The 16,113-nt window shown below is 42.2% G+C and overlaps 1 protein-coding gene across 8 annotated transcripts in view; it reads right to left on the reverse strand.

Annotated features, from left to right (window-relative positions):
• LOC134480518 (uncharacterized) overlaps window positions 1–13,896 on the reverse strand; it is a 113,072-nt gene extending 99,176 nt beyond the window's left edge. For 2 of the 8 annotated variants that reach the window (XR_015629335.1, XR_015629336.1), the window contains exons 1-4: window positions 13,338–13,892; window positions 3,937–4,096; window positions 2,473–2,604; window positions 1,622–1,805 (exon numbers count right to left, since the gene is read on the reverse strand). Coding sequence is in view for 3 of the 8 variants with exons in the window: in XM_087568540.1 (XP_087424666.1) it covers window positions 1,622–1,805; window positions 2,473–2,604; window positions 3,937–4,096; window positions 4,825–4,954 (606 nt within the window). In the remaining 5 variants the exon portion in view is untranslated. Of the gene's footprint in view, window positions 1–1,621; window positions 1,806–2,472; window positions 2,605–3,936; window positions 4,097–4,824; window positions 5,017–8,198; window positions 8,468–13,337 lie in introns of those variants that run through there. The other 6 variants (XR_015629332.1, XR_015629333.1, XR_015629334.1 and 3 more) reach the window with 5 other exon arrangements.
• Window positions 13,897–16,113: the final 2,217 nt, after the last annotated feature.

The following is a 16,113-nucleotide window of genomic DNA, read 5'->3' on the forward strand; positions in this document are numbered from 1 at the left end:
ACACACAGATACACACTTGCATGCACAAATGAAAACTTTGCTCTTATGCAGCACATTTCCTGTTGAGTGAGGAATTACTGGGAACAATGCTGTGTACAAGTCTCTTAGACACAAGCAAGATGTGCTGCCCTGGCTGTACTCATTTCCACTTCAGGAAAATTTCTATGCAGATACTTGCTGGCCCGACAAGTAAGTTACATGTTCTGCACAGATAGCCTAAACAATACAACATCAAATCCCCAAGAGAGATTTCTAGGAAAAGACTCCATGGAGCTCTATGCTGACTCATCATAGGCCCCTCACTAAAACTACCCTGTTTCCTTCATAGAAGACTTTGGAAGCATCAGAGAAGACAGTAACTCACGGTCAGTTACCAGGAACATTTGATCACATTGGAGTTCCTGTGATATTAAAACAACCTCAATGTCAGTCAGAAAAAGGCTAAATAAATAACATACAGTGAATTTTCTGAAATGCAGCACTGTGTACAATATTGAGAGGGAATCTATCCTGAAAGAATGCAGTGCCCATGATATAGTCAGCAAAGCAATGTCAGCAGAGGGTTGCACTCTAGGATTCCATGCAATATCATGGTGAAGCCAATAAGACAATCCAGAAACTTCCCGGGGGAAAACACTGTTCAGGTAAAGTGAAGAAATCTAATCCTTATTTTTAAAATAGCTGAATGGTTTAAGAATGTGTTGAGACAAATAAGAGAGGGGGCTCATCTTGGAACTGGACGAATGATGCAAAGACTGCTGGCCAGCACAAAACAGGAAGCTTCATGTTTGTTGAGAGACCTAGGCTTAAAGGACTAAGTTAGATAATGACTGGAGAAAACTGCATGTCATGAACTGGCCTCCCCGCATGCTCCCTAAGATGCAGGTCAGCACAGCAATGCAACTTTCTTGGTGAGAATTGGGGGTATATACGGATAACTTTGTTCTTGAAGTCTCAAGTCTCTCATGCCAACCCTCAGCCTTTGAGAAACCTTTTCCACATCCTTGCTCTTCTAACCAGCTTCAGGTTGTAAGGCCCAGTTATGAACTCTCCAGGAGCACTCAAATAAGACAGGACTGACATGCTGATACACAGGCTCTGTAGTTACCCAAGATCTATGAAGCATGAAGTCACCATCTTCATATACAGGGACATGAGGGGAGGAAGAACAAAAGCCACCACAAATGACAATGAGAACCATTTCTTTGGCATTTCCACCAGGCTCTCCTCCTTGAAAACTACTTACTTCCTGAGTCTCACACGATCCCTGTAAATAAAATGGGCTCTGGGCTTTTGCTTCATCCCTCAAAGCCCTGCTCTAGTCTAAAGAGGGGCTCCCACATAGCACCCTCCATACATAATGGCATGTAGTGCTCTGCTGTGTGATCAACCTATCTCCCTTAATGAAGTGCAGATTTCGAAGAGCAGGAGCATTTGCTTTCCAAACTTGCAGTTTCTTGAAATGGGGCTATCTCCACAGAAAGCCTTGTAAACAATCACATGAATGAACACTTGGATGAGACCTAGGACAGGACATGGATCAGTCAATAGACAGTTACATTGGTTTGTCTATGGTTATGGTAAGACCTGAGGACAACCTGACCCTGAGGCCTAACCCTACCTGCTGTTGCTTGGCTCTGGGGTCACAGATGTTCATTCCGGCCTCTTCACAGAGCCTCTTTGTCTCCACAGAGGATGCTGGCAGTTCAGTCTGCTCCACCAGCAGTTCTCTCTTCTCATTCAGCAAAATCTGTGTATTGTTCTTCAATTGAGCTTGTTCACGCAGGAGCTGGGAGTGCCTGATGCTGAACCACAAACAAAAAAATGGTAAATCCCAGCCAGCTTCTATTTGCCTGTCACTCCTGCAAGTCCAATCATCCCTTCAAGGGTCCTCATCCTCAGAATTCCCCAGATAGAGCCACACTATGCAGGTTAGCACCAATTAGAGGAGGTCAAATCCAGAGGACACATTCCACATGAATCAAAGTACTTCTGAAAATCCTGACACTAAGACGGTTTATATAAATCAAGGAAGAAGAGATGGTCCATAAGGGAGCTCGTATGTCCATGGTATGGTGAAACCATCTTCACGTTGTGGGGAAAGCCCCGCTGAGGGGGAGTTGAAGACCAATAGCTATACAATCTTGCCATGTGTTTCTCATGGATCACAGATCTTTAAATCTCCTGTCAGAGTCCTAGAGATTCAGAGTTGATTGCTATTCCCATCATGGTGCAAACCTTTTCTATCTAGAGGAACTTTAACTGGGAAAATAACAATTGGAGGGTCTTCTACACCCCTCACATGTACGACAACTGAGTCCAAGAGCTACAAATCTAAGACCCTTGCCAGGAGGCAGCCTTCTTGTTAAGAGTCAGACACTACAGAACCAGAGCCCTGACTTTTGTTAAAGTCATACAGGACAGAAGCACTCCCAGCCTAGTGCTGGGTTCTCATCTCTGTCAGCGACTCACCGGTAGGAACTGTTCACTTGTATGAGCTCCTTGTACCTCTCCATGGCATCACTTATTGAGTTGGTCATCATTTGCATAGCCATCATTCTCATCTCGTGTTCAGATTGAAGGACTGGCAATTCGACATGCAGCCTGGGTTAGGTCATGGCCAAAGGAACAAATAATGTTTTGAACTCACGATTTCAGAATTAGGTGAAATGTAAATAAAAATATATAATAAAAAATTTCAAATTCAAGGAATGGTGGAAGGGAAGAAAATGGCAAAGTCAAAAACCAGACCAAAACCCAACAGTGAGACTCAATCCACAGAAAATATTTCTATGTAAATAAGCAAACATTTGTTTTGAAATAAGGACTCCTTGGAATCCTGAGAGATATGGTTCTGCAGAGACTCACTATATAGGAGGGGGCAGAGCCTGAGAGCTGCCAGTTTGGGAATAACAACTGTCAAGACCACAGTGACCATTTCTAGGTCACAATAAACAATCCCTGGATAGTTAAAAAAATAAAAAAACTAAAGATCAAAGCAGGTGAAACAAATTAGGTGAAATCAGACTGTTCTCTCTATTACTTAAACTCAGTATGTTCCACATACTTGCTCCTTCAAAGTATTTGTACTGGTTAAGTTTATTATCCTGGGCACAGGAAAACAGAGTCAAGGTACCAGTTGGAGGGAGCTGACCTTCAAGAGCTGGCCAGGTGAGCATGATGGAATTGACTAGTTCAGGAAGAAGATTCCTCCAGTCTGTGCCACAGCTTTGGGCCCAAGAGAAAGCTGTGCTGACATTTCTCTTGTTTTGAAAGCAGGTATACTCAATCCTTGGTTTCTATCGTTACATGAATTCCCAGAGGGCATAACCATGTTAGACAGGGAAGAGGATTTATAGCACCTCCTCCCTTCGGGAGAGTCCTGTGTTCCACCAAGGTATACAGAAGGAGCAAAGTGCTGTGTTGATCAATGTGGGCCTCCATGTACTCATCACTATCATGACCTGCAAACTGTTGATCAAACAAATCCTCAGACCCAATCAAAGGTCCCAGACGTCCTGATCCAGAGTAAACCACCAACAAATACTGCCACATATATACACACCAACCCATATCCAAACACATTTAGAATGCCAACTACATCCATGGAGGTGCCATAGAATCAGTGTATAATGAACAAATTCAGAGGAAAGAGTGATGACGTGCAGGCATTTCATTCACACACACAGTTGCAGCAAGTGTGACAAGATCATTCTAGGTGTTGACAGACCCAATGCTAATCCAAGAGGCTCAGGGTCAAGTACAAAAGAGGTTGACCCTAAACACACAGCACCTAGCTCATCTCACAAGCAAATGCCTGCCAAATCTCCTTAAAATCCAGGATGAGAGGTGAAACACTCTCGTGCTATGAGTAAATCTTGAGGTAGCAGAGAGAGAGTGCAAGACAGTGAACAGGTTACTGGGCATAATGACTACCTGTGGTCCCACTCATCATAGATATAAAGATCCAGGATTTGATAAAGTTCATCCCTCTCGAATTGACACTTCTGGATTTCAAATTTGAGTTCCTCCAGTTCCTTTAGACACTCCTCTTGCTTACTGATGACATTTTGGGATGATGCCTTCCTACCAAAACCTGTAGAGAGATAAACCCAAGTGAATTTGCATATTTGAACCAATGGGCAGAATAGATCATTCTGAATCTGAAAAGGAGGTTGAGGAAGGGGAAATGGTAGAGACTGGGTGAATCCGTGAAAGAGCAGAAAAGCTTTCTTAAAGGTTGATTCTTAAGCTATGTCCCTGTTCCCAACGTCTAATGCCATACACGTGCCACACTCACTATTACACAACCCCCGGCAGTGAAAGTTATAATCTGACTGAGACATAAACATCTGCGACATTGTTATCTCATATCAGATGTGGTGCAGATAATCCTGGAGTTCATAATGACTTCATAATGTTTAGCACCATCAAGCTCTAACCAAGTGTGGTCCAACCCAAAGTGTCTTCGAACTCAATTCATGACTAGGGGTGCATCCTTCCTTGTTCTCGCCATCAGAGACTTATGTAACCTACAGTAATCTAGAGGATGAAGTGCTTCAACTCCCAAACATGGATGGTCACATTGTTAATCTCACAGTGCCTCCTCCTGCCAATCATTGACACTCACAGTTAAAAAGCTTCAAGAAAAGACACTGAAGTCTTACAACTTTATGGCTTTCTCTCAAATTAAAGATCAGGAACTCCTGACTCTTGGTTTGCCTTTGAAAAATCCCAAGGCTCCTGCTTGTAAGGCCTAGTCTTAGAAGGCACATTTCAAACCTACCTCCTTGAGGATGTTCCCCAACTCTGCCCACGACTCACCAAGCCTTCCCCAGAATGATTTCCTCCTTCCTGTTTCACTAGAGAGGGGGTCAGCTTCCCTCTGACCTGGTGCGGTCTCTCCTTGATCAACACTTTCCTTCCGAAATAGCCTGAGCAGCTGGCGAAACATGCCTGCTTGTGAACCCAAAGGGAACTGAAGTAATATCCCAAAGGCAGTTGGTGTCACCACAACACTGGTGACATCACAGAAGATTCTAGGGATCTCTTAGATACAATAGAGTGTCCAGTGAACAGCTTACTGGTGATGTCACTGGAAAATTCTATGGCCTACCTATTAACCAGCTCTCTCCACACTGATGAATTTCTGTGGGGACCCTTTCCTCCAGTCTCCCATGTGTCACTGGGAATACCATTTGGCAACCTCTATTTCAAAGCTAGATATGTCTCTCTGCTTCATTAGAAGTCAACAATGCTTTTGCTGCGGAGGGTTTCTTACAACCCTGAATTGGAGAACAGATTTTTCTTAGCACCCAAATCTCTAGGGACCAAGGAGGAGGGAGATTTTCCTTAAAAGTAAATCTACTACTCGAGACAATGCATGTGACATGTATTTCGATTTCTAAGGTTTTCCCTTTTTCTGGAGGCCAGTATATTTCTTCTATACCTCTGAGTGTATAAAACCTGGAAATATTTGCTTACTGTGCAGTCCTTGAAAGCCGACATTGTTTCCATTTACATATCCATGTATTTCACAAAATCAATGGTCTATAATCCTATTTTTTTGCAATAAAAACTCCTTTTCCTTGGGAACATAGGGATCAACTACAGGGCATATATAAAACAATAAATTTCTGTCTGTTTTATATATTATGTAGGACATCCTCCCTTTCTCAAATATAACAAGACAATTAAATTGGACATCAGGGAGCAAATGTCAACCTGGACCTTGTGTTACTACATTGTAACTATATAACCATCACTTCTCCAATATCCTTCTCCGTGAATAGACAAGTCTAGGCATGAGAATATTGGGGACTACAACATGATCTTTTACTTGTAGCAAACATAAGAATCAGGAGGACGGGAAGGGAGTGGAATGGCCTGAGTTCAGGTTGAACCTCAATTTTAATGGGTCCATACGTTCAGGAGGGAGTCTATTTGGCATTGTGATATAAGCATTCTGTCTTCTTATCATAGGTGTTATAATAATTCAACATGAATGTGTGCTATAATGCCAGCCCACCTCAGAGAGGTAAGAGTGAAAATCATGTCTGACCTTTCTGGGAAGAACTCTGCCTTTTACTACCATCTGGAGTTATACAACATCACTATCCAAAGCTCAGAAGAGAGGGGTGCAGATGTGCGGGCCTTAGAAGTTGAGGATCTTTTCTTCTGATTAGGGCACTTGTTTTTCCTATGTAATTTTTCCCTTGCTCTTTTACTAATGGTGGTTGACTTCTTTCCTGGCCTGAGGTAAACTGGAGTCCAATCTTTTGGATTACCGAACCTTCTATTTTCGAGATGACAGTCCCACCAAGGGTCCTACTGCATACAGAAGGTATGAATAAGTCTCAGGGGCTGGAGTAAGTTAAAAAGGTCTGTTACAACAAAGAACTGATTAAGAAAACAAGAGCCCAGCTGCTCATCAAGATCACAGTTGTATGAGATTAAGAAAATGTGAATAGGGCATCGGGTGAAAAGATAAATTAATTAGGAGGTCACAGGCCTAGAAGGGTTATCCTTTGATCTCAGTGGAGCTGCCATTCTTTCTGCCATTCCTCGCCCTCTGCCACAGGACCAGAGACTTCCCCATACAAATGGCTGGCCTTGCCAAAGACCTTGCAGGGCTTCTCCCTGTAGAATAGGACATGTAGAGTCCTTGAGGACTCACCAAGAGGTCTCCTCCACACAGGTTCCTTGTTGTCAAAGGGAAATGTTCCCGCAGAACCCTGCCATGGCAGCAGGAATTTCAACCTGGCTGCTCTTGGTCCAACTCACTGGGTGCAGGCCTGAGGCCCAGGGGTATCTGGGGAAAGAAGTAGCAGGCACTACCTCACAGCTCTCTCTTTGTTGCATGCAACTGCTAGGACTGTGATAGGATTTTTGTTTCTTTGTGTGTTTATTAGAAATACCTACAAAGCTGATTAAAGTTGTAACATGCCTTCATACCCCGCGTGCAGAATGTTTTTAAATCGTTGTTGTTCCTGTTTTATGTTTGGATTTTGTTCTTTAATCCCCTCAGGAAATTTCCCTGTGCTTAGAATGTTAAGCACATGCTCGGGAGGGATCGATTATTCAAGTTCGGCAAAGCTTTTGTCCTCACCATCACTCCACAGATGATGCCATTACTTACTTTGAAATAAGAAAACAGTTATAGAGAAGTAAATTAACCTGTAAGCTATCACAGAAGAAACACATCATGATTGTGGAATGGCACCCCAGTATTTTGTATTTCCTAAGTTATTTTTATTTTAAACTTTTTTATTGGATTTTTTTGGGTACATTTCATCTTTTTTAAATCCTTAAAGGTATCTTTTATTCCTCTCCTCCCATTTACAAGGTGGAATTTCACATGTAATTGTTAGTCCAGATAGTTTGGTCAATGGCTTAGATATCACCCTGGCCTAGTTTCCTTGGCATAAGCTGAGTTAGAAGCAGACTCAAAGATTCAGGACCAACAAATAATGAATTCCACTACATCTGGATCCCTAGCCTCACAGCCAGGAAGGGAGTGGATTTCCATTCACTATTTAAAAATAAGATGCAGTTCATTAACATGTAAAATATTTCTCAAGTATATTAAATTGTTTACCATGGTCATACAGTTTTTCAAATACCTGGCATTCATCTTTTTCCAAATACTAAACTGTCTTTCTTATTCACATTTTTTTGGTTTTTTTTTTTGGTATTAGTATCATTTTTTTAAATATCAGTTTTTTTAATAGATATATATGTTTTATTCAAACGTTATTCCCTTTCCCAGTTTTTGGTCCATAAGCCCCCCTGCCGTGCCCTCTCCCATATGTATGGTCCCCCAATCCATGCCACTTAGAAACCCCTTCCCGGACATTTCCCTGCACTCAGGGTCCAACCTTGTTAAGAACAAGGGCTTCCCCTTCCACAGGTGCCCAACAAGGCTATTCTCTCCTACATATGCAGTTGGATGCCTGCGTCAGTCCATGTATAGCCTTTTGCTAGTGGTTTATTTGGTTGGCATGACTGTTCTTATGGGGTTGCAAGCCCTTCAGCTCTTTGAATCCTTCCTCTAATTCCCATAAAGGGGGTCCTGTTCTCAGTTCAGTAGTTTACTGCTAGCACTGACCTCTTTATTTGACATGCTCTGGATGTGTCTCTCAGGGGAGATGTATATCTGGTCCCTTTCACTAAGCACTTTTTAGCTTCATCAATCTTACCTAGTTTTGGTGGCTGTATATACATGGGCCACATGTGGGGCAGGCTCTGAATGGCTGTTCCTTCAGTCTCTGCTTTAGATTTGGCCTCCATATCCCCTCTGATGGATATTTTTGTTCCCCATTTTAACAAGGAGTGGGAGCATCTGCACTTTGGTCATCCTTCTACTTGAGTTTCCTGAGATCTGTTGATTGCATCTTGGGTAATTTGAGGTTTTGGTCAATATCCACTTATCAATGAGTGCATACTGTCAATGAGGGGTGCTGAGTACCTGGAAGAGAAAGGGGGACAAGAGATGTGAAGAAGGACTCCAAGACAAGAGTCTGATCAAGGCGATAATTTTATTTTTCCCCAAGGCTGAATTTGTACCATAAAAAGGGTAACAGAGAGAGGAGGGAATTAAGAAACATTTACGCAAGCCAAGGACACAATATTCATGTGGTCAGGGAATCGGCTGATGTTGACAGGATGTCAGAAAGGTCACAGGTTTGTCATATCTATTAGAAAGCAGGATGTTGGTTTTTCAGAAAGGTTACAGGTCATGACATTGGGTATCTTAACCTCACACGTTATCATATGGTTATTCATCTTGACAACCACATTTGTATTAGTCTTCTGCAGCTGGCTGGGGATTTTCCATGAACCCAGTCATACTTAATGCTAACCATAATAATAACATCAATAATGGAGGGCTTCAAGGCCATCGCTCCCAACAGCATACCAAGTGTGTTTTTCTGTGATTGGATTACCTCACTGTGTATGATATTTTCTAGTTCTTTCCATTTGCCTATGAATTGAACGTAGTCATTGTTTTTGATAGCTGAGTGGTGCTCCATTGTGTAGATGTACCATATTTTTCAAGTCAATTCCTCTGTTGAAGGGCATCTGGGTTCATTCCAGCTTCTGCCTATTATGAATAAGGCTGCTATGAACTTAGTGCAGCATGTGTGTTGTTGTATGTTGGAGAATCTTTTGGCTACATGCCCAGGACAGGTATACCTGTGTGCTCAGGTAGTGGAATGTCCAATTTTCTGAGGAACCTTCAGACTGATTTCCAGAGTTCTTTTACCAGTTTGCCATCCCAGCAACAATGGACGAGTGTTCCTTTTTCTCCACATCCTCGCCAGCCTCTCTTGTCACCTGAGTTTTTGATCTTAGCCATCCTGACTGGTGTGAGGTGGATTCTTAGGGTTGTTTTGATTTGCATTTTCCAGATGACTAAGGATGTTGAGCATTTCTTTAGGTCCTTTTCAGCTGTTCGATATTCCTCAGCTGAGAATGTTTTCTTTAGCTCCGTACCCCATTTATTAACAGGGGTGTTTGGCTCTCTGTACTCTAACTTCTTGTGTTTTGTGTATACTTTGGATATTAGCCCTCCATCAGATGCAGGATTGGGAAAGATTCTTTCCCAATCTGTTGGTTGCCTTTTTGTCCGAATGACACTGTCCTTTGCCTTACAGAAGATTTTCAGTTTTATGAGGTTCCCCCATTTGTCGATTCTTGATCTTAAAGCATAAGCCATTGGTGTTTTGTTTAGGAAATTTCCTTATTGCTCATGTCTTCGAGACTCTTCCCTACATTTTTTCTATTAATTTTAGTGTATCTGGTTTGATGTGGAGGCCCTTGATCCACTTGGACTTAAGCCTTGTACAGGGTAATAAGAATGGGTCAACTTGCATGCTTCTACTTGCTGACCTCCAGTTGAACTATTTGTTAAAACTGCTATCTTTCTTCCATTGGATGTTTTACCTCCTTTATCAAAGATCAAATGAGCATAGGTGTGTGTGTTCATTTCTGTGTCTTCAATTATGTTCCACTGAGCTGCCTGTCTGTATGCCAATACCATACAAACTATTGCTCTGTAATACTGCTTGAGGTCAGAGATGGTGATTCCCCCAGAAGGTCTTTTATTGTTGAGTAGAGTTTTGCTGTCCTGGGTTTTATGTTATACCAAATGACGGCAAATTGCACTTTCTACCTTTATAAAGAATTGAGCAGGAATATTGTTGGTGATGGCATTGAATCTGTAGATTGCCTTTGGCAAAATGGTCATTTTTTACCATATTCATCCTGCCAATCTATGAGCATGGGAGATCTTTCCATCTTCTGAGATCTTCTTCAATTTCTTCAGAGATTTGAAGTTCTTGTCATACAGTTTTTTTACTTGCTTGGTTCAAGTAACAGCAAGTTATTTTATATTATTTGGGACTGTTGTGAAGGGTGTCATTTCCCTAATTTCTTTCTCAGCCTGTTTACCCTTTGAGTAGAGGAAGGCTACTGAATTGTTTGAGTTAATATTATACTCGGACAGTTTGCTGAAGTTGTTGATCAGGTTAAGTAGTTCTCTGGTGGAATTTTGGTGTTGCTTAAGTATACTATCATATCATCTTCAAATATTAGTGTTTTGACTTCATCCCTTCTAATTTTTATCCCTTTGACCTACTTTCATTGTTTGATTGCTATGTCTAGGACCTTAAGTACCATATTGAAAAAGTAGGGAAAGAGTGGGCAGCCTTGTCTAGTCCCTGATTTTAGTGGGATTCCTTCAATTTTCTCAGTTTAGTTTGATGTTACCTACTGGTTTGATGTATTTTGCATTTTCCTATATTTAGATATGGGCCTTGAATTCCTGATATTTCCAGGACTTTATTAATGAAAGGGTATTGAATTTTGTCAAATGATTTCTCAGCATCTAATGAAGTAATCATGTGTTTTTTTTCTTTTGAGTTTGTTTATATGGTGAATTTCGTTGATGGATTTCTGTATATTAAACCATCCCTGCAGCCTTGCCATGAATCCTACTTGATCATGATGGATGATTGTTTGGATGTGTTCTTGGATTCAGTTTGCACGAATTTTATTGAGCATTTTGCATCAATATTCATAAAGCAAATAGGTCTGAATTACTCTGTCTTTGTTGTATCTTTGTGTGGTTTAGGTATAAGAATAATTGTGGCTTCATAGAAGGAATTTGGTAGTGCTCTCTCTGTTTCTATAACTGGTAAGCCTAAAACCCCCTGTTCCTGAAACTAACAGAACTTACAGAAAATACATACTTTCTTATCATTCCTCCTCCCCAATGGTCAGTGATTTATTGAGCACCTACTACGATCCTAGCACTGTGTATCTAAGGGTGTAATGGTGAATAAAAAACTTAATAAAAAGCTTCATTAAGGAATAAAGAAAAATGAAACATAATTTTGAAACTCAGAGTTAAATATAAGCAATACCACCATTTCTTTAACTGGTGATTTCTGAAAAACTCATCATTTTTTCCATGGGCTCCTACAGTAATGACACTAAGCCTTGATTTTGTAAGACACAAATAGGCAACTCACACTTCATTCTTGGCTCTCAAAACTGTCAAAGGGAACAACACTGTTGCTGTCCATTGTGCTTCCCTATCAATCCTGCTATGGATGGTAATACATTCCAGTCTTTTTAATGTGTAAACAGGCCACCACTTGAGGGGAAAGGTTATTACAATTGCCCAAACCGGTATATTCTCTAAAATTTTCACATAGCATTTTACTGATATCACAATGCAAATTCACCACAGATATTTAACCAATGAAAACAGAAATATTGAATAGCTCTGCAAATAGGATCAATGATCATATACACTTGAAAAGAACTATCATGGAAACAAATGATGTTATAGGAGAAAAGATACATCATTAAAAGGTACAGAAGCAGCAAAAAAGACACTACATTTCTTGGTTTAAAAGTTAGGTGATACACTTGATCTTTAAAGACAGGCAATGTATTTGATCTTAAAGCCCTTAAACTGTGCCCTGTCCACATAGAAACTGCAGTAGATGACAATCTTTTGTAAGATTTATTTATTTATATGTGAGACCATGCAGCTGTCTTCAGACACACCAGAAGAGGGCATCAGTACTCATTACAGATGGTTATGAGCCACCATGTGGTTGCTGGCATTTGAACTCAGGACCTCTGGAAGAACACTTGGTGCTCTTACCCACTGAGCCATCTCTCCAGCCCTCACAATGGCCTCTTACACACCATCACTTGGTCTATTTCACTAGATGGCTCCAGGGTGATAACAGCGAAACTTTCACAGTTCCTGAGCACTTGAGTTCAAACACCACCAGTGCCAACACTGTGCTGTTGGCACATTCTGACCTTCTCCTAAGGGTTGTCAGCCACAAAAGGGACGGGTTAGCCCCAGACAGCATTCACTGCCCTATCCTAAAAACCCCCTCGATTCTGAAAAAGCCACATTCCATGCTTGCTCCCTATTTGAGGAAGTCAAATGGTTGATCTGGCTCAAGGCTCTACTTTTCTTAGCTCATCAACTTTCTTTTTCCACTTCTTGTCACAAGAAGTATATTTTTTGTGCTGCAACTACACTGCAGTGTTTGAAGGAAAACACCATCAACTCTGGGTGCCACCTCTTGAAATTTAAAATTCACAAAACAATTCATGGCTTTCTAATCAGCACCATGGAAAATAAATAAAAATAAGCAAAACCATTCCAAAGGAACTTGCTGATCTGGAGGCCTGCTCATAGCAGGCAGGAAAGAATTAAATTATGCGGAACTGTAATCTCTTAGAGCTTTGGAGGCTAAAAAAGAGGAAATCTCTGTTTATGTTCCCTTTCTCAGAGTAATTGAAGGAGGGTATTTTACATCCTCCAAATACAATCTCTTGCAAGGGGCAACCAATTACAAAGTAGATCAGAAGAAATCTATTAAATAATAATTCATTGCCTGAGGTTTTAAGGAAATATTTTCCCATGATCCCTGCCCTTTAACATACAATGGAAACATTACAGGGTGTGTGCCACCAGGCTAAGTTGCCTCTGAAAAGCCTGTCCTGCCCTGGCAGGTACAGGCCATTTAATTCCAAGTCATCTGGAGAGAGGTGACAGCCCCAAGTTGCTCTGGGGATGTCAGAGCACAGCTCTCATGCACACTCCACAGCACCTCTACACTCTTTCCCAATGCCATAGGCTTTCCAATCCCTGCTTCAGCTCTCCATACATCCCTGAACCCTCCCTTCCCCTACCCAATGGGCTCCCTTTGCATTGCCTCCTTCTGCCACTGCTTTCCCAGGGCGGGGGAGGGGGGCAGAAGGAGCCTAAGGGGGGGCGCGGGCGGGCACGGTCTCCTACCTACCTTGATGATGCTTCTCTTAAGGTGCAGCCCGCCCTGCTTGCTGCTTGCTCTCCCTGGGGAGCAGACCGGAGGTCGGGCTAGGGGTCCGCGCGGTCGCCAGGCCTCCAGGTCCCCTGGCAGGACTAGCGTAGGCTTCTTCCCTGGAAACTGCAGGGTGGAGTCGCCTTGGAAACCCCGCCACTGTCTTAGCGCGCCCTCCCGTGGCCGAGGTGACCCCCAACGCTGTTACCGCCCCCTTCTCTGTCAGCTTCTTCTGATTTTTCTTTTCATTTTTTTCTTTTCTCTCTTTGTTCGCGAGGTGGCGCCTGCGAAGAGCTCGTCTCCAGGAAGGAGGACATCGTGCAGGCAGAATCACCTCTGGGCCCTGCCGCGGTCGGAGAGGGAGAGAGAGGAGTCAGCTTGGGCGGCGGCGCCCCGACTGCCGGCACCTGCGGAAGGAAAACTCGCCCAGGCACACGCGCTGCTGCGGGCGCGAAATATAACGCGAGCGCCCCGCCCCCTCAGGCCCCGCGCTCACCCACGAGCTCCGCGTGCCCTGAGGCCCGGCTCGGGCGCGGTCGAACGGCGGGGTGGGAAGGACACGTGTGCCCACTCCGTGGGGCAGACAACACCGGGAGGCAGGACAAGGGGAGGCATGTGGTGTGGAGCTCCCGGCTCCGCTCAGGCGGGTCAGTCCCCTCTCAGGGCCCGCGGAGGCCGGGGCCGCTTCTTCGGGCCTCCAGGCCCACCGTGACCAACCTGAGGCCATCACAGTTGGAGCTTCCTGGTGCCCCAGGCTGGAGACTTGGACATGGCGATTGTGGTTGCCACTCTCCTAGGCCGGTTCAGCAGGGCACAAGCCACCACCTGATGTCCTCCCCTGAAGGCATCTTGATGGGGCTGAGAGCCCACATCCAGCAGGCGAGCCTCAGTGCTCAGGGCCATGGTCTTGGGTCTGCACCTTGTTGCCAGCCCCTCACACATATGGCAGCATCACACATATGGCTCCTTCTACCAACCGCCACTAATCACCATTTGGACATTCCATTACAGTGTTGTCAAGAAGAAAGATTGCAAACAAACACGAAAAGAATGAAATTTAAAATCTTTTTTATCAGGCTGGAGAGATGGCTTGGTGGTTAAGAGCGCTGCTTCTCCAGTGCTCCCAAGTTCAATTCCCAGCAACCACATGGTGACCCACAACTATCTGTAGTGGGATCCAATGCCCTCTTCTGTCTGAAGTTCTCTTCTGACATTCAGGCACACTCGCAAACAGAGTGCTCATGTACATAAATAAATCTTTAAAAATAAAACCTTCTAATCAGTTAATGTATCTACATCTAGAAGCTAGAAAAGGGTCACAGCAATATTAAAAATAACTCAGAAATAGTAAAGGGATGTACGAGAGTCACAAAATTCACTGGGCAAGATGGTGTATACCTGCAATCCCAACACTCACAAGGCTGAGGTAGGTGGATTGCCTTGAGTTCAAGGCTAGACTAAAGTGTGAGTCCTTGTACTAGAAAACAGAACAATTGGGGAGGGGATGGAGAGAGAGACAGAGAGACAGAGAGACAGAGAGGGAGACAGAGACAGAGAGACAGAGAGAGAGAGAGAGAGAGAGAGAGAGAGAGAGAGAGAGCTTGATGTCATTTCCTGCACTGATGACAAGCTACTGAAGAATGTGAATGTCTCCTATCAAGCACAGAGAGTGCTAATGACAGAATGGGTTTCTTATTAAGATATCATAAACTATAGATGGAAAAGTAAAGGAATGTATAATAAATAAAAGAGAAATCAGACATCGGAAATCTAAATTTAGAAGACTGTATATGTTTAAGTCACAGGGGAGGGAATGGGACGATGTGGGGGAGAGAATAATCAGAATAAATTATATATGTGTATGAATATGGAAACTAAGAGCAATCAATGAAAAGAGAAAAGCAGGTTTATTTTACGATGAAATTGAGTTCCCATATGACACTATGTAACATTTTGTAAATTGATTATATGAATTATCAGCAATAAAAATCAATTGTTATTAAAGATGTGGTTGTGTTCATATTAATTAGAAATGTTTTAAATTCTTTATATTTATTTGCTTATTTATTGATTGTTTTTTTTAAGATAGGGTTTTCCTATATAGACCAGGTCCACCTCACAAAACAGATCCACCTGCTTATGCCTTCAAAGTGTTAGGATCAAAAGTGTATACTCACACATGAAAGTTACATTCTTAAAGTGATAAAAAAGAAAGTACAGTTGTCAACATGGTACAATTATTGAACAGTGATCAAGTGAATGGAAATTTCAGAAACACATTTAAGGTATTAGGTCACTGTTGTTAAAAGGATCTTAAGCAGCATATATAATTCAAATCATCCAGGAGACACATTTCGAAAAAAAACAAGAAACTGGGTAAAGATGATTTAAATTTTTTAATCTATTAAAAATTTTAAAGTGCATTCGATATGAAAGTGTAAGTGATATACTTCACATTTTTGCTTATATACCATCTTCAATTTTATGTGCATTCTGCAAATATTGTCCATGTTTATTCAGGCTCTTAATATTTCCCCTTGACTGATAACATTCACAGAAATCATATTGAGCAAAATGTATATGTTGACGTATAATAGAATTGTATTCTACACAGTATAGCATAGAAATATGTATATATAACTTCCCATATGTGTGTATATACATATGTAAATGGCTCAAGAAAATGAGTATCACTTTATCATTGTAGTATTATTTTCATCAAAATATTCAGAACATTTAAATGGCATCAAATACT

This window comes from Rattus norvegicus, chromosome 9 (genome assembly GCF_021556685.1).
Source record: "Rattus norvegicus strain SHRSP/BbbUtx chromosome 9, alternate assembly SHRSP_T2T, whole genome shotgun sequence".
In the NCBI taxonomy this organism is placed as follows: Eukaryota; Metazoa; Chordata; class Mammalia; order Rodentia; family Muridae; genus Rattus; species Rattus norvegicus.